Source organism: Perissodus microlepis, chromosome 23 (assembly GCF_051167445.1).
Source record: "Perissodus microlepis isolate ML-2025 ecotype Zambia chromosome 23, ASM5116744v1, whole genome shotgun sequence".
Lineage (NCBI taxonomy): Eukaryota > Metazoa > Chordata > Actinopteri > Cichliformes > Cichlidae > Perissodus > Perissodus microlepis.
The window spans coordinates 40,129,049-40,150,553 of NC_140482.1; the positions used below are offsets into that span (position 1 = coordinate 40,129,049).

A 21,505-nucleotide genomic window follows, 5' to 3' on the forward strand; every position below is an offset into this window, starting at 1 on the left:
AAAGGTGCAGCTTTTTTACTTTGAATGCAGACAGACTCTGTATCCAGAACGGTTGGCACAAATGGCATTTTCTATGGAAATGACCGCAGCAACCTGCTAGCGGGTTAAAAAGGAGGATTTCGCTGCAGCAGCACCACAGCACTACCAGCAACCACTCACAAACCAGTTGCAGAATATAAACGTTTCCTTAGTGATCAACAATGGCCAAGTTCTCACAGACTGCAGGTCTCCGCCAGACAGTTTTTCCCCCTCACAACTCGCAGTTACTAAGTCAAATCTAAGCGCATTATTCTTTATTTCTAATGGTGAGCATTACTTTTTTTGCTTCTAATTGGCTCTTACATTCTACTGTAGAATGATAGCTTGTAGTTTAGCAAGTTAAAGCCGAACATACTGGAAAAGTTCATTAAAACTGGACTGATGGTTTGTGTGAATGTGACCCTCCATTTATTTTCATTGTCCTAAATCACATTATTTAGTTTGGGACCATACTTACTGATGAATAATGCTTCCTTTTGATGTAAACAAAATAAAAGGCCTTCCTTCATGAACATATCCTTAGAGTTTGTTCCAATCTGGCAGCCAACGTCCTCCTGAGATGCACTCTCAGGTTTCCTCAGATGCACCGCTGCCAGACATCGGGCCTTTATCGGCGTAGACCAGCTCGCTGTGACGCTGAAGGTTTCTGAAACAGATCCAGATGGTACCAGTATAAGGAGGAAATGAGACCACGCAGAGCAGGATGGCAGATCTGGCAGCCTCTTCAAAGACTTGCTATTTGAAAGCTGTGTGTTTGTGTGTTTCCTCTTTCACTGTTCAGGCCTCACAAGCTGTTAGTTAAAAAGAAGTTACACAGTTTGGCATTCTGGTGAAAGACTGATGTAAACAGAGTCGAGTATTACATGTAAGTCCTCAATTTGGATAATGATTTAGGGAGTAGCCCAGAAATGACAGGGTCATTGCTGTACACTTAAAAAGTATGGATTTCATTAAGGAATAACAAAGTGCGACTGAAATAGTGAGTATTTGTATTTACAGGAGCACTATTTGGCAAATAGAACTAAAATGACTAAAATCACAGCATGTTAGCAGGCTGTTTTTAGCATTAAGTAACCGCTTGGCTGAACAAAAACAGTATTTATTCATCTAATGTCTGCTAACCGTTCCCAGTTTATTCAACTAAGATCATTCTGCTCTCGTCTATTCCCCGTCACCTCTGGTGTACCCCAAGGCTCAGTTTTAGGCCCTCTTCTCTTTATAATATACATCCTCCCTCTAGGTACCATCTTCCGCAAATTTGATCTTCAGTTTCACTGTTTTGCTGATGACACCCAGTTATATCTCTCTTGCAAACCTGATTCCTCCTTCCCACCTTCTTCCCTTACGGAATGTTTATTTGAGTTAAAATCCTGGTTTACCTCTAATTTTCTAAAGCTCAATGAGGATAAAACTGAGATCCTCCTTATTGGCACCAAATCCAACCTTTTGAAGGCAAACCATTTCTCACTCACCATCGATAACTCCACAGTTTTCCCTTCTCCTCAGGTTAAGAGCCTTGGTGTCATCCTAGACAGTTCACTTTCCTATAAATCTCACATCAATAATCTCACCCGTTCTGCCTACTTCCATCTACGTAACATTAACAGATTGCTTCCTTCTCTTTCCACCCAGTCTACGTCCATTCTTGTACACAGTCTTGTTACCTCCCATATTGACTACTGCAATTCTCTTTTGCATGGTCTCCCCCAAAAATCCCTCCATAAGCTTCAACTGGTTCAGAACTCTGCTGCTCGCATTATCACCAGAACCCCCTCCTACCAGCACATCACCCCTGTTCTTCAGGAACTTCACTGGCTCCCTGTGAAATTCCGGATAATTTTCAAACTTCTTCTGCTCACCTTCAAGGCCATTCATAACCTCGCTCCTTCTTACCTTTCTGACCTGTTAACCACCACTTGTTCTGCCCGTTCACTTCGTTCTTCTTCTTCTATCCAGCTTACTGTACCTTCCTTCCGCCTCACCACCGTGGGAAGCAGAGCTTTCAGCTGCTCTGCTCCCAGGCTGTGGAGCTCTCTGCCCCCAGAAATAAGAAACATTGGTTCTCTCCCCCAGTTTAAATCTCAACTCAAAACTCATCTGTTCAAATCTGCATATTCACTGTGAATCCACTGTTTGTTCATTTTATCTTGTGCTTTTATTTTATTGTTCTTATTCTGCCATTGTTTTACTAAGTGTTTTATCCTATTGTAAAGTGTCCTTGGGTGACTTGAAAGGCGCTCATAAATAAAATTTATTATTATAACAGCAGCTGAACTCTGCAAGCAAGTGGGCACATAAGTCCAAGTGTAGCAGCAAAAGCCGCGTTCCTTGCCATGGGTGGATTTTATTGCTTTTGAACGTAAAAGGCGAAAAATGTGTAAACTCACTGTGATAAGTCCAGCCTCTCAGAGGCACGGGACCTTGAACTGATCCAGCTGCAATATACATGATTCATTTTTCCAGTCTCCTTCAGACCTAAATTGAGAGGGTCATAAAGCGACAAATCCAGATGCAGAGAATGACTTCCAGAGATGTCTGCTGAAACACTGAAGCTATTGGAAAAGCTCTGGTTTCAGTGCAGGTGCAAAATCTGAGTTTTATCAGCAGATGAAGTCATGCTCAGAATTACCGGTACTAGCTGTCTAATGATATGAGCATCAGTGGAATCTTCCATCTTGAGAAGGAACTATTTTATAGCCTCTGTACAATCAGATGAACTCCCACTGCCTCCAAATGTATGTCCTGATGAACGATTAGGAAGCTGATGGCTTACACAGGTATCTGGAAAAATGACCAAAGCTTTTTAAAAGATCTTTGCAGGCTGCTTGGATTGGGTGTGATGCATATGGGGAATTTTATCTCAACCCCCACACAAAAGAAGCCGCAAGTTATTTGAGTTGTTTGTTAGTGTGAATATATAAGCGATCCTTCAACATGTTTTAATTCCCATTTCTTCCCAGAAGAAGTTTATAAGAATGTCCAAAAAGGGTGTTTTTTCCGCCCCAGGCTGAGTGTAGATATCTTGCTGAATACCACAAACCATGAACCACTTGTATGAAGTCCAGTATCTTTTTCCAAGTTTAAATTTCCCAAAAAAAAAAGCAGATTGCTTGTTTGTAAGTCAAGCTTTCAGATGACTCTGTGAAACATACAGTATTTAACGTTGTCTGCACTGTACACCATCTGCTTTCCCCGGGTTTCTTCAAACACAGTAGCCTGACTCATCAGCGGCAAAAACTTTCTGACTTTTCAGCTTTGCCAAACTTTCTCTTCGTCTCTCAGCCCAGCAAGAAGCATCCTGACTCATCATCTGCAATCACTCTTTCTTTCTCCCACACTCTCGCCAGACTTTTCTTCTTTCCAGTTCGCATGTCCTGCTCTTGTTTAGAGATGTTTTGTTTATCTCCACGATGGAGAAATCCAGCGTGTGACTCACCTCTGGACTCCATCTGTGTAGCCCAGCCTCCACCCAAACTCCCTGCAGTTATCCCCCCTACCTAATGTCAACTGTCTCAAACGATACTCAGTACACTTCCACTCGCTCCACTCGAGCAAACACAAAAATGAAGGTACGCTAACTTTATTTGCAGATTTATTTCACAACCTTCTTCTCCCTTTCTTGCCTTACAGACAGCATTATAAGGGACAAAGACTTTGAGGTGATGATGCAGATTGACTGTGTAGTAACAGACACCAGGATCCTCCACATCAGATCTTCCAGCATCCCGCCTCTGCTCCGGGTGAACCGCTCTGACACGTTTTACCAGAACTCCCCAGCAGAGAACAAGGTTGCGCCTCCTGTCGGCGTGCTAATGGGGTCTGCGTAAGATCATCAGCGACTCCTGCGTTCTTTACACCTCCTCATTAAAACTCATAAACGGAAGCACAAGATAACACCTCAGTTAATAATTTTTCTCATTTTTATTTGTATGAATGTGCTCTGCAGGAAACTAGTCATTGGAGGTTACAGAGGAAGCTCAATTTGTCCTCACCGTTCAGCCCCTTTCTGGCTGATTTCTGGAGCTGGACTGTAATAGGGTCCAAGCAGCAGCAGACTAGCTCCTTGTGTGGCAACACTGACTTACCCGTGTAACCCCAGATGCTTTATGTAAGGGTAATTGTTTAGCGGCAGGGGGCAGAGCATTGAACCTTGAGTTACCCCATCATAACACAAATACTTTTACCCCTTACAGCTTACTTTCAGTCGGCTCTTTTTTTCTGCACAAGCTCCAAAGCTCTGTGTGCGTGTATGTGTGTGTGTGTGTGTGTGTGTGTGTGTGTGTGTGTGTGTGTGTGTGTGTGCTTAAAAAACATTAAATACATTTTAAAAATGCATTTTTATTTAAAATGACCTGTTTGTTTGTATCTGATTGCTACAAAATGGAGTGCTATAATCATTTCTTTCTGTCTCTGAATAAAGCAAATCTGATCAGTGATGTATCAGACATGACAGATGAGTTATCTGCAGCAACAGAGGCACAAACTCAGGAAGTTAAGTGATCTTTGAACCCTATCTGGCTAATTGCTCTGTTATCTGCTGGTTTCTATTGCTGTTGATGAAGATTTTCACTAGTTAATTTTTTCGGGTCTTCGCTGTGTTTCTATATTCATGGACAGGTTTGGATACTGTACATATTTATTGCTGTTATTATGTAACAGCACACATCTGTGGTTTAATCCAATTCCCTCATTTTTTTTCCTTTGAAAAATTCAGTAGTCAAGTTTTTTTTTTTTCTTTCATTTTTATTTTGGTGATTTTTTTTTTTTTATGGTTTTTTTTTTGTTATTCCTGTTGACTCCAAAAAACATGTTTTATATATGAAATAAAAAACGGCAGAAAATCTATTTATGCATAAAAACTAGTTTCTATTCATCTTGAAATTTTATCCCAGAGCATAAAGAAAGCTTCATCATATCTTATAAAAGCTCGTTTTTGCCACTGAATTAAAAAACATTCAACAAGTTTCAGTTTTCTGTATCAAAATTTCAACTTACTAACTCGAACTTATGAGACGATAAATCCTAATTGATATAATGGCAAAAAATGCCCTTTTCAGTTGCATAAACACTTAATAGTTACACTAAAAGGCCTGATGTTTAACCTCTGGTTTCAAAAAACAAACTGTGAGTACTTCTCCGTCCACACAGCTCCTGCTTTTATTTACTGCGTTTGAGAACAGTTGCATTTTTGTGCAGAATTATGATGGTCTATGATCTGTTTTGCTAATTTGAGGGTAAAATTTGCACTATTAATGCAGAACATTGGATGTACTGTTCTGGCTTTTAATTTCTTATTTGTTTTTTTGTCGAGCTATGAATAGAGACAGATCTTATATAATAAATCACATATAATAAATATAGCGATAAAGCGAAGTCGTCTCTGTATCGCTGTGCGTTTCTTGTCGTTGCAGGATTGTGCTGTGCTTCTTTTCTTTCTTTCTTTGCCAACAAAGGCCTTCTCTTTGTCTGTAAATTCCTTTCTGCTTACAGAAATACATTTGGGTCACCACAGTGTTTTCGCTGCATCTCTGCTGTATATGGGGGCAAAGGAAAAAGTACAATGAAAAAAACTTGTTTTATTTTTATTTTTTGTATGTGCAGAAACCAAAATAAACACTGGATTTTCTGTAGCCGTGTGTTCGTATCTGTTGAGCTGTTAGGGGAAACCCTAAACAGAATACGATTGATTTTTTTTCCTCAGGTAGAAAAGCTGTTCCAGGGTATTTTCTCCCACAATAACTTTACAACCAGTAACAGTGGTTTAAATTACAGGTTTGAACAGTCATTCATTTTATGTCTGTATTTATGTTCTTTTCTTTTTAGTCCTTTCCTGCCTGGTTTCCTTCTATCCTCATAGCATTTGAGTTTAATTAATACTTGCAAGCTATGATTAGAGCCACTTAGGTGTTATCCGTGTTTAGCCAGACAATGAAGACATTTTCTGTTAGCATCTCAAAACTTTATTGCAGTCTCCTCAAAGCAGTCTGATATGGAGGGAGTAAGCGCTTTCATGTGAGGAAGGATGTGTGGCGTATAAGGCTGAAAGTTCAAAAAGGATACAAAACTGTGTATGAATTCTGTTTCTTTGAACAGAGCTGTCGATCAGAAACATTTCGACATTATTCAGCTACTCTTTTATAACATTCCAATGTTCATTCACCGGCCACTTTGTTAGGTACACCTGTTCAGCTGCTTATTAATGCAGCTGATCAAACTGCAGAAACTGAGTGCATTTAGGCATTGGGGAAACGACCCTATCCAACTGAAACTGAACATTACAATGGGGAAAGGTGATTTAGGAGACTTTGCAGAACTTGGCGTGGTTGTTGTTGCCAGGTTGGCTGGTCTGTATATTTTTGCTGAACTACTGGGGTTTTCCCACATAGGCATATGTAGGCTTTATAGAGAATGCTCCAAAAAAAAGAGGAAATATCCTGTTTGCAGCAGTTCTAAATGCCTTGGCGATACCAGAGATCAGAGAACTGTATGAGCTGTTGGACGGCATCAGTAACTCAAACAAACACTCATTAAAACCGAGCTATGCAGAAGAGCATGTCTGATTGCACATGTTGTACTTTGAAGCAGATGGACTACGACAACAGAAGACCATGCTGGGTGCTGTCACCAAAGAACAAGAAACTGAGGCTACAGTCCCCACAGACTAATCGACATTTCACTATAGAAGATTGAAAAGAACATTTCTTAGTCTGAGCCTCCATTTCTGCTGGAACTTTCAGATGATTGGGTCAAAATGTGGTGTAAACAACATGAAGGAGCCATGCAGGCTGGTGGGAGCCAAAAGGCTCTCTTCCACAGCTCTCTTCCAATTTTGTGCCCCTGAGTATTATTGCTCACCATATCCATCCCTTTATGACGACACTGTACCCATCCTTTGGTGGCTGCTTCCTGTCACAAAGTTCAGATGAACTCAAAGTAGTTTCTTAAACATGACAATGAGTTCACTGTTACTTCACTGTTCACTTGTTAACTTAAAATGGCAGCAACAGCCACCAGATCGCAATCCAATAGAGTGCCTTTGAGATGTGGTTGAATGGGAGATGCATGCAGGTACAGCTAATAAATGTGCAGCAAGTGTGTGTTGCTACCCTGTCAATATGGACCAAAATCTGAGGAATGTTTCCAGCATCTTCTTGAGTCTGTGCCATGAAGAATTAAAGCAGCAGTGTATACCTAATAAAGTGGCTGATGAGAGTATAGAGTGCAACTTGATGTGTCGACTGAGGAGTAAGTCTTATTAATTTATTTTAAGTAGAAATACAAAAAAAATCTTAATAAGAACAATTTTGAACACAATATATTGAATTTTATACATTTGGCCCCTCGCTTCTCTCCATACATGAAGCCATGTGGACTGATCTACAATCCATAAACCATAGTATTAACAATTACACTTAGAACAGATCCTTACTGAGCATCAACATAGGCAAACTTTATGTTGTATGTGACTTGGTGTCCATTGTCCCATGCGTACAAAACACCCTCCTTAGGATTGTAGTCAATCTGTGTGGTGAGGGTGTAGTTGTTGATGAAGGGCATTCTGGGAATCATTTGAGTGTTTGTGTGTGTGTCGAAGGCATATTCCAGGTTGGCGTCTCTTTGGTTATAGCTGTCAACAGCATACAGGACGCCACACACAACGAAGCAGTTCCCGAAGTGGTTTCGCTTGAGCCCCGTTCTCCAAGTGGTCTCCCTTTGCATGCTGAGGTCTGAGGGGTCCAGTCGACTTAGGACAACCACTTCCTGTAAGAAGCCCTCATCATCCAGTGCCGGGTAGATGATCCACAGGCCGCTCTCGTCCACAGCAAAGTCGATGTCCGAGTGGCTACGCCAATCCCAAGGCGACGATGAGTCTTCATACAGGGCATCGTGCAGCATGGTCCAGGCAGCCACGTAACGCTGTCGTAGGTCAAACTTGATGATGTCACGGGAGAAGGCGCGATTGTAATAGAAGGCCCCACCATAGACCACATGGCCTGTGCCAATCCAGTTGTAAGGAAGCTTGTAGGAGTTACTGAAACGGCCTTGAAAAGATACGTAGACGATGAGATTTATTACATCTTATCAAAAAATGTAAAATTAAAGCTAGTTCTAACTCCAAAAAGCACACATTCTTACCTTGCTTGAAAACTTCCAGGTTGCGGAATTCCAGAAGGTTGTTTCCGTAATAGAAGTTTGTCACATAAATTTTGCCATTATCAGATTTTGGATCCTTCATCCATGCTCCCTCATTTCTGCCATAGGTGTTGTGAGTGACTGGCTCGGAGATTGTTGCCAAAGTGTCCTTGCACTCCTCTGTAAAGAAGACAGAGAGCTCTGAGGTAAGTTTTAAAGGCACTTTAACATCATCCAGACCTACGTCAAAGGGTCTGAAAACAATTAAAGGCTTTTGTTTTAACCAGCTTGAATCACGGAAAGGGGAGGGGTAACACAGAGAAGAGAGCCCTATCTTGTAAAGTTCGGTCATTCACAAACAAAGATCAGTTTCTGTTTCTCTAAATGAAAATGTGAGGTGAGTCCGTACTTTTGAAGTGACATATGCTGACAATAATTTCTGGCTATACACTGGCTCTGGCTGCAGGTGGACACAGATGGCACAAAGTTCTTTATTATTTACCGGGTTTCTTTGGCCTGGATTCCTCATGCCTCTGCATCGGTTCGTCTAGTTCCATGTGTCCTTCCTCTTCCCAGCTGATTTTGTATCTCTGTTTGACCTGAGCAGCCTGTTTGGTAGTGGTGGTAGTGGTGGTAGTTGTGGTGGTGGTGGTTGAAGACGAGGTAGTTAATGCTGCAGGAAGCAAAGCTGTTGGTGTCTGTGGCAAATCTGAGCCTGAAAAGTCAGTGGATGTTGTTTCTTCTGGTTGTTTTGTAGTAGCAGCCTGTGTGGAGGTAGCAGTTGTGGCAGCTGTTGTGGGATGTACTGGTGCTGTGGTCGGGTCAGCGTGGGTTGTGAGGGTCATAGTAGACTCCAGGCTGGTAGTTAAAGGCTTTGTTGTTGGATTTAGTTCAACAGAGCCTGGATTAGCTGAAGTACTGTCAGCTATGGTTTGCAATTGGTCTTTTAGCTCCAGACCAGAGGGTTCCTTCACACTGGTGGGTGTATTTGTTGTTGTGAATGCTTGTGCATTTTCCTCCGTCGCTGTATTTTCAGAGGCTTGGACTGAGGTTTTGTTCTTTTTCTGCTGACTAATACTTAAAGAAATGTTTGCTGCTTCAGTCAGCGAAGGGACTGGTCTGTTGGTGATTGCAGCAGTGACTGTTTGAGTGGTCTGAGGCACGAAGTTTGTGGTCCTTTGTTTGTTTTCTGCAATAGGTGGTCCAAGGCTGATGCTTCTCACCGTGGATGTGTCACTCTGTGCAACTGAAGACACATCCACTGATGTGGTTCCCATGGCACTGATAAACCTTTGATGAGTTTTTAAGGGCTCAGTTTCTTTTGTGTTTTTTGATTGGCTGGTCTTCTTAGGTGTGTGCAAAGGACCTGTTGTTTTTGGTCGAAACAATCTCAGTCCTGCTCTGGTCCAGGGCCGAGGAGATCTGGGTTGAAGCAGATTCTCTTCGATAAAGAGGTTATCTGGACCGTCACCGCTCAAACCATGATACTCAAAAACTAAAAGAAAGAGAGGAAAAAGATTTGAGCACCACAAGAAAATGTTAGAAGCAGAGTTGAAATACAATCAGAGTTGTGCTGTTTGTTAGCTGAGAGCCAGCAAAGCTTCTGTGACCATCTCTCACTGCTACGACACATCCTGAACTGTACAAATGAATATAATTATACATCCAGAATAAACACTTCTCTCTAGTCTTCGTTGCTTTAATGCCACTTAAGGTAACAGACAGATTGCACTCACGGTTCTCTCCAGGCTCCCCATCATCTGCCACCATCGGATCAGGCTCAGATTTATAAAAAGTCATTCCTCTGATAATCATTCCAGATGATCCAGCCTTTGACACCTGAGAAGCCTCCTTATTAGCGCTATTTTTGAGGGTCACCTGAGGTCTGACCTCAATGATCTGACCAGAGCCGTCTGTGTGTAAGAAGGGTTGATTTTCCGCAATGAGCTTCCCGTCAAACTTTTCCTGTTAGACAACAAGGCACACACAACTTCTGAGGAAATCATTCACTCTATATTAAGAAGAGATCAGTTACGACCCTTTGGCTATAAACTGTACAAACAGCTGTCAAGAATTTGGATTGGTGTAACAAAGAGATTTGTGAAATCTTGAATCATAACATGTTATTCAAAAAGTATGTTATGTTTTTTATTTTTCACTACCATCAAAAGAGAATTTGGAGTTGTGTAAATAATGAGTCAGTGTGTGGCAAAAAAACTGTGTTCAGATCTAGTGAGAAGAACAGCATGGACAAGCTGAAACTCCAACAAGTTACAATGATCCCAAATTATCCCAAAGTGCAGAGGAAAGCTTTAATCAAAAACCTAATCTAAAACATTTGCCTTGTTTTACTGTCACTTTAATAACCTTGTTGGATGTTTCCTGTAAATTTTCTAGTGAATCAACTGTGTTTAAAGTCCAAGACCATGCAATCCTCCTGGATGGGCTCTCAAGTTTATACTCAAGCTGTCAGGGACCAGGACCCAGCGGTACGCTCTGTGGTCTGAGGTCTGCTATCGTCCTGCCAATCCTTTCAATTACATCAATAACTTTCTTTTACACATTTCTGGGCCTTAATCATGGAGACAATGATTTTTATGAAGGACTTTGTGGAAAGAACACGTAATTGTTCCTTTTGCTTTGGAGGAATGTTAGCAGGCTAAACAGAAACATCTGACTGTGATCACTTCTTTGATACGTGTTTCCTTCAGTCAAAGCCTTGCATTCAATATGAAATATCAGTGGTGCAAATTAAAAGTGACTCCTGATACAATGTTATCTTAGTATATTACCCATGATGGCATGATATACTGCAATCATGCAGTACTTGATGCAATACTTACTGAACAATGTAGGTATTCTCATTTTTAGTAACAAACATTTGCAGTTGAAAAGAATTTTATTGTAGCTGTATTTAAATAGTTAATAAGCAAACAGTTATTTCACTAAATACAGGGAAATAATTACCTGTGGAACCCGGTAATTGTTTAGTTGCTACTATGTTATTACAGCGTCTCCATAGATTAAGCCTGTGATATCAGTATTGTCACACTTACCTCTGGGTCTTGATTGGCTGCTGCCCTGCTGACCTCACCAACTGTCTTCCCATCCTTATGCTGATTTGGAAGAGGAGTAGGTGGGCTTTCAGTCACACTTCCTTGAACAGAAGTACTTTCCCAAAACTTCACCTCATCCACAGATGGATTCAGAGACACCAACTGCATGCAAACATGATGAAAGGTAAACAGACTGGTTCTTATAGAGCGCTTTACTCTCGAGTATTCAAAAGACTTTATACAATTTGCCTCATTCACTTTTCTCTATTTTCTAACATTTACACCCCCCCCTCCCCCATGGATGTATCAGAGAGAAACTTGGGTTTAGTATCTTGCCCAAAGATATTGGCATGCACACTGAAGCAGCTGGGGATTGAACCCCAGCCTTCGAAGTTGTAGATCAGGGGTGTCAAACTCGAATACACAGTGGGCCAAAATTCAAAACTGGAACAAAGTCGCGGGCTAACATTAATATTTATTGAAAAAAAAAAATCTTCCTCCAGATATAAGAATGAATCTTTTCTTATGGACTCAAACAAGTTTTGCTGAAAAACTGAATATGGAACAAGCAAAGCTTAATACTAAACAATATATATATTAGCTGTATAATACCAGTAGGCCAGCTCTAATAGTAATTTGGTATGGCTTCGCGGGCCAGAGTTTGACACCTATGTTGTAGATGAAGCTATGCCCTCTGAGCTACAACCATCCCGACCTTGGGTATGCTAATCCTAGCAGAGGAAGAAAAACTTAGGGTGTCAAAGACCTCAGGTCATCAGTAGGACTTTCAATTCAGAGACTGCAACTGGAAGTCCTGACAATAAACAATCATGAAACCAACACAGCTCAACAGAATTCAGTCATCATTCATTTGAGTATTTTTACTGCTGTGATGTGTCCAAATCTTTGTCCTTATTTATGAAAAGGACAAGTGCTAAAACAGTTTAAGAGCTCCCTTTCAAGAAATCAGCGTGATCAGCATCTTTGTTCACTATTTATGGCATTACCACACATCTCTACAAGTGACCTATTCATTTGCTATAAATGAAAATAATTGCTATGAATATAACATTAGATGTGCCTGAGTATAAGCCATCAGGCGAGTAAGCTGTTTGGGGCTGTATTTCTGGAGGTAGAGCAGGTCATCTAATTAAAAGGTTGGTGGTTTGATCCCTGGCTGCTCCAGTCTGCATGCCAAAGTATTCTTGAGCAAGATACTGTACCCCAAGTTTCTCTTCGATGGGTTCATTAAAGTGTGAATATTAGACAGAAAAAAGCGCTTGTGTGAATGAAGCACATCGTATAAAATGCTTAAGTGGAGTAAAAAGTGTTAGTTAGAGATGAATGTACTTTATGTAGGCAAAATTTGTTGTCTAATTTGATGACAAAAACTAAAAACTTTCTTGGTTTGTGAAATGAATAGGGAATAGTTAGTTACAGTATTTTACTTTCCCTTTGATAATATTCACATTTTGCACCAATTGTTACCAAGCAAAGACAGAGTTTGCTATGGTGCTAAAGACAGGCAAATAATTATCTGTGGAACTCAGAAGTTATGTAGTTACTATGTTATTACAGTGTCTCAATAGGTTAAGGCTGTGATATATCCATGTTATGATGTTACACTTACCTCTGGGTCTTGATATGCTGCAGCTCTGCTAAGCTCTCCAACTATCTTTCCATCCTGAGGCTGATGGGGAAGCGGAGTCGGGCTTTCAGTTAAACCTGTTTGACTAGTAGGACCTTCCCTGGGCTTCACCTCATCCAAAGATGGATTCAGAGACACCGCCTAAATGCAAACATGGATACATCAAGCTACTAACATAAGTGTTATATTTTTGTTAACGATCAGCAATCATAACACTGGCAGAGGAAGATAAAGTATTTTGTTAATATATTAATATGAATTAAATCAGGAAACCAGTCAAAGTTTTAAAGCAGCAAAAACAATGACACACATAAAAAAAAACATCTTGTAGCCAGTTGTAGACCTCGTTTCAACTCTGTGGTTCAACTTTGGTAGGTGCAGGCTCCTATCTTTATTTTTTGGCTAACAGACTGACAGCACACTCTGACAGGTGTTTTCAGTTATGAGAGTTATACTCTCGTCTGCATAAGCATGCAACCCTCTGGTTCATTTTGCTGCACCTGTTCGAGGGGAAAAAACTTGATGGTTTATGTTGCTATTGGCTCATTTCAGTATATGGAGTTTAGTGAGTTCAGCAAACTCCCAACTGCTTCACTTGAAGTCCATGTGAGAAGAGCATAAACATTCAGGTAATGTATTAAATGTGCTGCTTTTAGGTAATTTGGAACTTCTATATGTTCGTGCTGTAATTACAGTTTTGCTCTTGTGTAAGTTTATAGATTAAAGCCCAACAAACACGTACTGTATAAATATCTCTGGTAATTTACTGACTAAGAAAAAGGATCCAAAGATCCAAAGAAAAGCTCTGGCAGATAAAGTTCCACATGTAACAGAAATTCTGAGCACTGCTTCCTGGTCAAGCTGAAATCTGAAAACAGCACCTAAGGGAGTCTTTAACAGGACCTCCAGAAGCCACCACTACAAGCACACCTGTTAGGGAGAGTTAGCATGTGTTTCCTGTTGCGCTACCTTTTCGATGTGATCCACGCGATCAATGAGCTTGTTGGTAACGGAGTGCAGCTTCAGTAGATCCATGCCATAGAAGGATCCCTCCAGCAGCTCAAGTATGGTGGACAGCTAAAACAACAACAACAAAAATGATCAAGTGAATTCCGTCAAAGTTAAAGAATTCAAAACATAGAATGCATGAAGTAGGTACATCCCCAGTCCATTCAAACTCTGGTTGTGGTAAAATATTGATTATCCTTTTCGGAAATTGATAAATATCAGACATCCATGCCACCAGGGGTCCAGGTCCATCTACAAATCAACAGTCAGTCGCTGGAGCATGAACACCTGTGGATACCGGAGGCTCTGGCATGATAAATGGTCAGGAGGAAACTTCACCTTGACATTTTCGTTCCCAGCTTCCCTAAGCTTTTTTAGCCTGTACTCTCCCTCGCAGGGGTTGACCGCTGATGGTGGGGCGATGCAGGCGCACTTGCACTCCGGTCCAGAAGTGATGGTCTCCACGGTGTAGAAGTCCTGCGCAGACGCGCTCCCTTCTTCTATCCGTCGACAGGCGCTCCTGCTCAGGGGTCTGACAACACATTTACACCGACAGTCAGAGCCTTCCGACAGGGCTTTCACTTTGTCATAATCACCCAGCAGCTATAAAGAGAAGAGGACGGATGTATTTTCCACCAGCAATCAGGAACTTTTCAATTTTTGCGCACAAAGTGTAAAATGCAGGATATAAGGAAACAAATTAAATGAGCTATTTATCCTACCTTGGAGAGAATGTTCTGTCGGCCTTCTATCTCCTCTTGCAGTCTGTCATTTTGCTCTGCACTGCTCTCAAGTTGGGACCTGGGATTTTCAGCCAGGGGCTTTGGCGCTCCAGATCCCCATGGAAAAAACGCGCAGCTTATCACGATGACAAAGCCTAACTTGTACATTATGTGAGGCTCGTAGTGCGCAGATAAAAGAAATAACAAATAGCCCGTCACCAATAGATTCAGGTGCACGAAAAAGTCATAGCCTACCTCTGATTTTAGAAATCAGAGAGTGCGTGAAAAAATGACATCAAATATCCGGATTAGGCTTCATGGGTCATCTTTTTCAGTCACAATGAACGCAGACTGATGAGACTGAAGAAAGAGTGCACCCTGTGGGAGAGCAGCCGGCATCTGGTGCTGGAGCAACGCTGACAGGAGGCGGGCCTGATCAAACTGGCGAGGAGGAGTTGAACTGCTTCAAAAGACTTCAGAGACATGATGTGCAGCTTGTTAGTGTTAGTCATGATTAAAACGCAACTCCCAAACTCGGATTTTATTTCAGGTTCAATTTAATTTGCAGTTCCAGATTAAAGAAGATGTAGTTTGACTTCATATGCAAACTTTATGCTGCTTTTCAAAATGCCACCAAGCCTTTTCACAGACGCTGGAGAAAAGTTTCAGATGTAGATTTGCTGCCCTCTGGTGGCAACAGTGTTCATTCCAGTCACAAAAGACATTTAAAATTCTTCAGCGTTTATTTTTTACTTTAAGGCACATATAATTTATGTACTTATCTTCATTCTTTATCCCGTAGTGTAACGCGTACATGTACATATAGACAAAAAGGACTTTGTATGTTCAGTTAAGGCATGTCGGTGCCATGCAAGTTTCCGAATCACAGAAGACATTTGCAATAACAATTAAAAACCCCATTGCCGTGATACCAAAAGAATTGTTCTTCCTTCTATCTTGTGACTCCAAGTATTTATTAAAACGCAGAAATTACCTTCAAAATTTTAAATATAATGCAGAGACCAAATAAACTTACAATTATCTGTTCATAATTACATCTGATCAGAGAAATTACTTTAAATCCCATACCATAATGATTCTCATTCATTCTGGAAGTCCACATCTGTATATTCAATATCCTTGAGGTCTACTACCTCCCAAATGATCAATTACCCAGCTTAGTGCCCAGATTAAAAGTTCAGACTAGAATGAATGCTTCTGCTCTCTAGCACCCTTCAAGCTCTATTCTCTGCTCTGCTGCCACGGGGAGGATAAGGTGAGAAATACGACTCCACAGTCCACCATATTTGTCCAGGTCCATCATGTCAAAAGACACTGGGTGGCCATGAGTGAGGAATTTTTTTTGAAGGTGGTCATCCACCATCTCCTCAACAGCACACAAGCTAATCTTAGCAGGAATCTCGTCTTCTTCCCCCAGCAGTACAGTGAAGATCAGAAAAGTGTTCTTGTATGCGGCATTCTCGTGATCGCAATAACGATAAAAAATTAGCGTGGAGCCCGGAGGTAGCTCTTCAAAGCGATGAATGACGGCTACAGGTTTGTCTCCTTCAAAAGCTCCCTGCAACTTCCTGTCAATGTCCAGTTTGACGTGGTCACTGTCCTGGCTGGCTTTGCTGGCTCCATCTATGTGGAGGACGGAGGCGTTCAGGGCAGAAGAGTAGGCGGAGGCCAGGTCCCGAGCTAGGCAGTTCAGCGTCTTCTCAGCTCTGAGGCCTGCAGTGAGAATCAGACTCACGGGCTCTGTGGGCTGTGTGGTCTGAAGGTGTCTCTTAAGGTGGATCCTGCCCCTATTCCAGAGCTCAGCACGCTGGTTAGGAAACCGAGTGTTTACTTTTTCCAGCTGCCTGAGGAAGACGTCTATCTGCCGTACATCATTCGTCGGAGGCGGAGATTCTGGCTGAAGAAAATGCTGCAGCGCGATAGCAACAATTGCAACTATAGCCACTGCTAGCAAGTATTTTCCACTTCCTACGGAGAAAAGGCCTGTGTTATTTAAACATCTACTTCACAATAAAAAAAAACTATTAAAAAAAAAAAGAACAAATGTACGAAGATTACCGCTAGTAACTTGTGGATCTTCAGTTTGACTAGCCTCTGGGGTGGTAGGACCGATGTTTTCAACATCATTACTGCGGTCATCTAACTGCTGCTTGTCCTGTGTTGGGCTCTCAGGTTCTTTCCGTCTTTCTTCTGAAGCAGAAAAATTGTTCACGGGGAAAAAACAAGTTTACACAAATAAAACATGGTAAAGAAAAGAAAAAACAACTTACACACTTCCAGTTTCCTCGTGGAGTCATAGAAAGTTAGCAGACTGAAGCAAAAAGTTTAAGGAACAAATTCTAGTCAGTGATGTTCCAAAAAGTTCTGACTCACCATCTCCAAATTGATAATCTGAGTTGTTCGTGGCTGAGATGTTTTCATTAAGCTCAGGTTCTGGTTCATCGCCCTGGTCATTCGCTTTGTCATTCGGGATTTCTGAAGTGGTTAATTCTGATGGTTCGTTCGTTGTGACGCAACTTTCATCTAACGAAATAAAAACAGTTTAACTTTCACAACATCCTAAGACTTTGGATCTCTAAACATTTCTAAACATTTCTGATTCTTGTGTCCCAGAGGATTAAGCAAGTGCTTCATCTTTAAATATGACTAGAAAACTTTTATTACAGCAGTAGTTTCTTTTTTAATGTTAGAACAACGAGGCTAAATGTATGTTTTAAACCAAATTAAATATAGACTTTGTCTTTCAAATAAATCCATAATAATATCTGAATCAGCTGTTACAGTACTCTGACAGGAACACTAACCTGATTTTGGCGCTATCGTGACTTGTTTCTCATTTTTTGGTAACAACTGTTTGCCATCAGTTTGACTAGGATTGCTTTTCTTCTCTGTCTGTGTGCTGTCCTTACAGCAGTAACGAAACTTACAAATGACTAAAAACTAAGACAAACAATGCTGGTTGATGATGTTCCAAAGTGGGGTATATAATATAACTGATTGTTGACTAATATCTGAATTATGTGCTGTAACACTTGGACAGAAACACTGACCTGAAGCAGTCTCTTCTGTTGTGGCTGATTCCTTGTTGTTTTTTGTCTCTTTTTTGCAGTCACCACCATTTTTAACAACAGCTTGGATTGGTGGAACAGTTGTTACAGATTCCTCTTGTGTCTTGGTTGGATTTGTGTCTGATGAAATAAAAATAGTTTAACTTCCATAGCAACCTAGGACTTCTGATTCTTAATATTATTGTGCCCCAAAAATCATCTTGGATCAGGCATCTGCAGCATCCTTAATGGAGATTTCTTTTAACAAAGCCCAGGGCAACAGTAATTCCCCTTTCAAACTTAGAACAATAAGACTGACAATAGGTGAGATATGGAACATTTTCAGAAAACTTGACCTCCGACCTTGACCTTAAGTTGAGGTTTTATTAGATGCACCTATGGTATGAATTCCAAAATCCTATGTCGCCTCATTCTCGACTTATCACATTCAAAAACTTGGGTGCTGGCCCCGCCCACCCGGCAGGGTGAGGATGATACCCCATTAGCTTTTTATGGCTGGGGGATAAAAATCATCCTGATCATTGAAAATCTGTTCTAAGTCCAGCAGCAACAAAAAGAAAAGCTGCGATCTGTTGGAACACAGGAAGACAGAGTCCTGCTTTTTCTTCCACTTCTTCACCTTCCTCTGTTTTTTAAGAACACACTACACACCATGCTGAGTATGCCAAGTTTGATCTCAACAGTTCTTTGGGAATCACCTGTTTTAGTGCAAAATGCCCATCTTTAGCATTTTTTTAGAGCTCTGGGGGAAAAAATTATATGTTTTTAGCAAAGTAACAAAGGTCCTGAAAATACGATTCAAAATCAGTTCTTTGTTGTCTGTTACAACAGCGGCTCATCCCTTGAAAATGAGTGAAAAAGCACTCAGTGTCCAAAGAAACGTTTTAAAACTCCTTCAGAAAGCCCGGAGAGCTCTGTCATTGCTATTTAACAAGAAAGTCTGCCTCCTTGGAGGAAAAAAGAGAGGAGGAAAAATGAGGGGTGGCTCAAGACTTATGTCTATAACAAGACTTGTAAAATGAATATGGCCATTTTAGGAGCACAGCAGTAACAAAACTTACAAATGACTAATAACTAAGACAAACAATGCTGGTTGATGATGTTCCAAAGTGGGGTATATAATATAACTGATTGTTGACTAATATCTGAATTATGTGCTGTAACACTTGGACAGAAACACTGACCTGAAGCAGTCCCTTCTGTTGTGGCTGATTCCTTGTTGTTTTTTGTCTCTTTTTTGCAGTCACCACCATTTTTAACAACAGCTTGGATTGGTGGAACAGTTGTTACAGATTCCTCTTGTGTCTTGGTTGGATTTGTGTCTGATGAAATAAAAATAGTTTAACTTCCATAGAAACCTAGGACTTCTGATTCTTAATATTATTGTGCCCCAAAAATCATCTTGGATCAGGCATCTGCAGCATCCTTAATGGAGATTTCTTTTAACAAAGCCCAGGGCAACAGTAATTCCCCTTTCAAACTTAGAACAATAAGACTGACAATAGGTGAGATATGGAACATTTTCAGAAAACTTGACCTCCGACCTTGACCTTAAGTTGAGGTTTTATTAGATGCACCTATGGTATGAATTCCAAAATCCTATGTCGCCTCATTCTCGACTTATCATATTCAAAAACTTGGGTGCTGGCCCCGCCCACCCGGCAGGGTGAGGATGATACCCCGTTAGCTTTTTATGGCTGGGGGATAAAAATCATCCTGATCATTGAAAATCTGTTCTAAGTCCAGCAGCAACAAAAAGAAAAGCTGCGATCTGTTGGAACACAGGAAGACAGAGTCCTGCTTTTTCTTCCACTTCTTCACCTTCCTCTGTTTTTTAAGAACACACTACACACCATGCTGAGTATGCCAAGTTTGATCTCAACAGTTCTTTGGGAATCACCTGTTTTAGTGCAAAATGCCCATCTTTAGCATTTTTTTAGAGCTCTGGGGGAAAAAATTATATGTTTTTAGCAAAGTAACAAAGGTCCTGAAAATACGATTCAAAATCAGTTCTTTGTTGTCTGTTACAACAGCGGCTCATCCCTTGAAAATGAGTGAAAAAGCACTCAGTGTCCAAAGAAACGTTTTAAAACTCCTTCAGAAAGCCCGGAGAGCTCTGTCATTGCTATTTAACAAGAAAGTCTGCCTCCTTGGAGGAAAAAAGAGAGGAGGAAAAATGAGGGGTGGCTCAAGACTTATGTCTATAACAAGACTTGTAAAATGAATATGGCCATTTTAGGAGCACAGCAGTAACAAAACTTACAAATGACTAATAACTAAGACAAACAATGCTGGTTGATGATGTTCCAAAGTGGGGTATATAATATAACTGATTGTTGACTAATATCTGAATTATGTGCTGTAACACTTGGACAGAAACACTGACCTGAAGCAGTCCCTTCTGTTGTGGCTGATTCCTTGGTTTTTTTTGTCTCTTTTTTGCAGTCACCACGATTTATAACAACAGCTTCACTATCTTTGCTTTTCTCCTCCATCGGTGCGCTGTCCTCACCAGGAACATGTTCTTTATTACAACATTGTACCTTATTTTGCACCCTTTCTGCAAAAAACACATGTTTGAATTTTCATTAATTATTTTACATTGGTGCAATAAATATATGTGCTATCCTTACAATGCTTACTCTCTCTCTCTCTCTCTCTCTCTCAATCTTTTCAAAAGGTTCAAAAAAGTAAAACTTAATAGTGATAAACATGTTCAAGATAAACATATTTGTTCTATACAGATCTTGGTTATAACTGATTTTTTTGTATTTATTTACATTTCATCACGAGAAACAAATAACATTTTAGTTCAGAAACATGCTATAACTGAAGTAAATGCCAAATATTAACCGTATATGTGTTCAGTATTTCTTGAAATAGAGATAAACATTAGTTATGTCTGTACTGCTTTAATAATGCAGCGAGTCGACCACCAAACAGCAAACACTGGCTGAGCAACAAAGAAATATTAGAATTTTACCTGCTGCGTTCTTACTGGGGACTTCCTTTTCCATGTCTTTAGATAGATGATCTTCCTTTTCTTCACTCAGGGTTCACTGGATGGTTCAAGCGTGAATAAAACAAATAAACATTACTTTTTTTTTTTTTCGTTTTTATGCGAAGCCACGAGTTACAGTTTGTCGTCACATGTTCAAAGGTCCAAACAAATATTGTAAATCTGCTTACGTGCATGTCAACAGAGCCAAGCTCAAAGGCAGTCTCGCTAAAGTTAAAGAAGAACAAGAACAACCATTACGCTCCTCAACTTTTCAAACTGTCACTAAATAAAAAGGAAATATGAACATTGCAATTTGGAAGTATTAATTTGTGGCTGTGCTTTCGTGGATTTGCTAAATAATGTTTTGCTGCTAAATCGAAACTGAACTTGCTGCGAGGTGACAGTAAGCAAGCCGAAGAAAAGCTAGTATAAGTTATTACGAGAGAAATAACTACTCGCCGGGAACTAAGCTCTAATGACATGCACGAAACGTAAATTGTTGGTAACCTTAATTAAATAGAGCTAGTTATTTAAGTGACAAAAGATAACTAAGCTAGCCCAGCCAGAGAGATGCTAATTTAGCCAACAATTACCAAAGCATTACTTGGGTGTTACTGTAACAAAAAAGGCCTTCGTGTAACTCAAAAGTCATAACGATACGTGGGCTTTTCTGATTACTGCTCCATACCAAATATGTCACGGATCATATCGCCGTAGATCATACGCTTCCTTAGCTTTCAGTTAGCATATGTGACACTCATAGCAGACTAAAATTCTGAAGCGGAACGTTTATTAGTGCTTTTGTTTCT

At 40.5% G+C, this 21,505-nt stretch overlaps 3 protein-coding genes across 3 annotated transcripts in view; 1 reads left to right on the top strand and 2 right to left on the bottom strand.

Annotated features, from left to right (window-relative positions):
* atf6 (activating transcription factor 6) overlaps positions 1–5,669 on the top strand; it is a 29,466-nt gene extending 23,797 nt beyond the window's left edge. The window contains exon 16 of the mRNA XM_084920564.1: positions 3,670–5,669. Within this exon, the coding sequence (XP_084776690.1) occupies positions 3,670–3,866 (197 nt within the window). The 3' untranslated portion in view covers positions 3,867–5,669. The remainder of the gene's footprint in view (positions 1–3,669) is intronic.
* A 307-nt stretch (positions 5,670–5,976) lies between these two features.
* On the bottom strand, positions 5,977–15,035 carry olfml2ba (olfactomedin-like 2Ba). The gene is made up of 9 exons (XM_084920563.1): positions 14,607–15,035; positions 14,224–14,487; positions 13,846–13,953; positions 12,859–13,017; positions 11,229–11,390; positions 9,909–10,137; positions 8,675–9,667; positions 8,176–8,352; positions 5,977–8,081 (listed from the first exon to the last, which is right to left on the bottom strand). Exons 1-9 carry the CDS (start codon positions 14,772–14,774, stop codon positions 7,465–7,467), a joined length of 2,877 nt encoding a protein of 958 aa, XP_084776689.1. The 5' UTR covers positions 14,775–15,035; the 3' UTR covers positions 5,977–7,464.
* A 110-nt stretch (positions 15,036–15,145) lies between these two features.
* Positions 15,146–21,499, bottom strand: LOC146362167 (torsin-1A-interacting protein 1-like). The gene is made up of 8 exons (XM_084920567.1): positions 21,385–21,499; positions 20,679–20,754; positions 20,082–20,255; positions 18,880–19,017; positions 17,678–17,815; positions 17,001–17,150; positions 16,686–16,817; positions 15,146–16,595 (listed from the first exon to the last, which is right to left on the bottom strand). Exons 2-8 carry the CDS (start codon positions 20,710–20,712, stop codon positions 15,832–15,834), a joined length of 1,530 nt encoding a protein of 509 aa, XP_084776693.1. The 5' UTR covers positions 20,713–20,754; positions 21,385–21,499; the 3' UTR covers positions 15,146–15,831.
* Positions 21,500–21,505: the final 6 nt, after the last annotated feature.

What these genes read in the sequence shown, in the direction of transcription:
- LOC146362167 (XM_084920567.1), bottom strand. Translation starts at nt 20,712, where the DNA reads ATGGAAAAGGAAGTCCCCAGTAAGAACGCAGCAG. An exon ending in AACAGAAGAGACTGCTTCAG is followed by an intron (nt 17,151 to 17,677) that starts GTCAGTGTTTCT and finishes TTATTTCGTTAG; the next exon opens with ATGAAAGTTGCGTCACAACG. An exon ending in AGATCCACAAGTTACTAGCG is followed by an intron (nt 16,596 to 16,685) that starts GTAATCTTCGTA and finishes TTTTCTCCGTAG; the next exon opens with GAAGTGGAAAATACTTGCTA.
- olfml2ba (XM_084920563.1), bottom strand. Translation starts at nt 14,774, where the DNA reads ATGTACAAGTTAGGCTTTGTCATCGTGATAAGCTGCGCGTTTTTTCCA. An exon ending in CAGCCAATCAAGACCCAGAG is followed by an intron (nt 10,138 to 11,228) that starts GTAAGTGTGACA and finishes GTTGTCTAACAG; the next exon opens with GAAAAGTTTGACGGGAAGCT. An exon ending in CCTGGAAGTTTTCAAGCAAG is followed by an intron (nt 8,082 to 8,175) that starts GTAAGAATGTGT and finishes TATCTTTTCAAG; the next exon opens with GCCGTTTCAGTAACTCCTAC.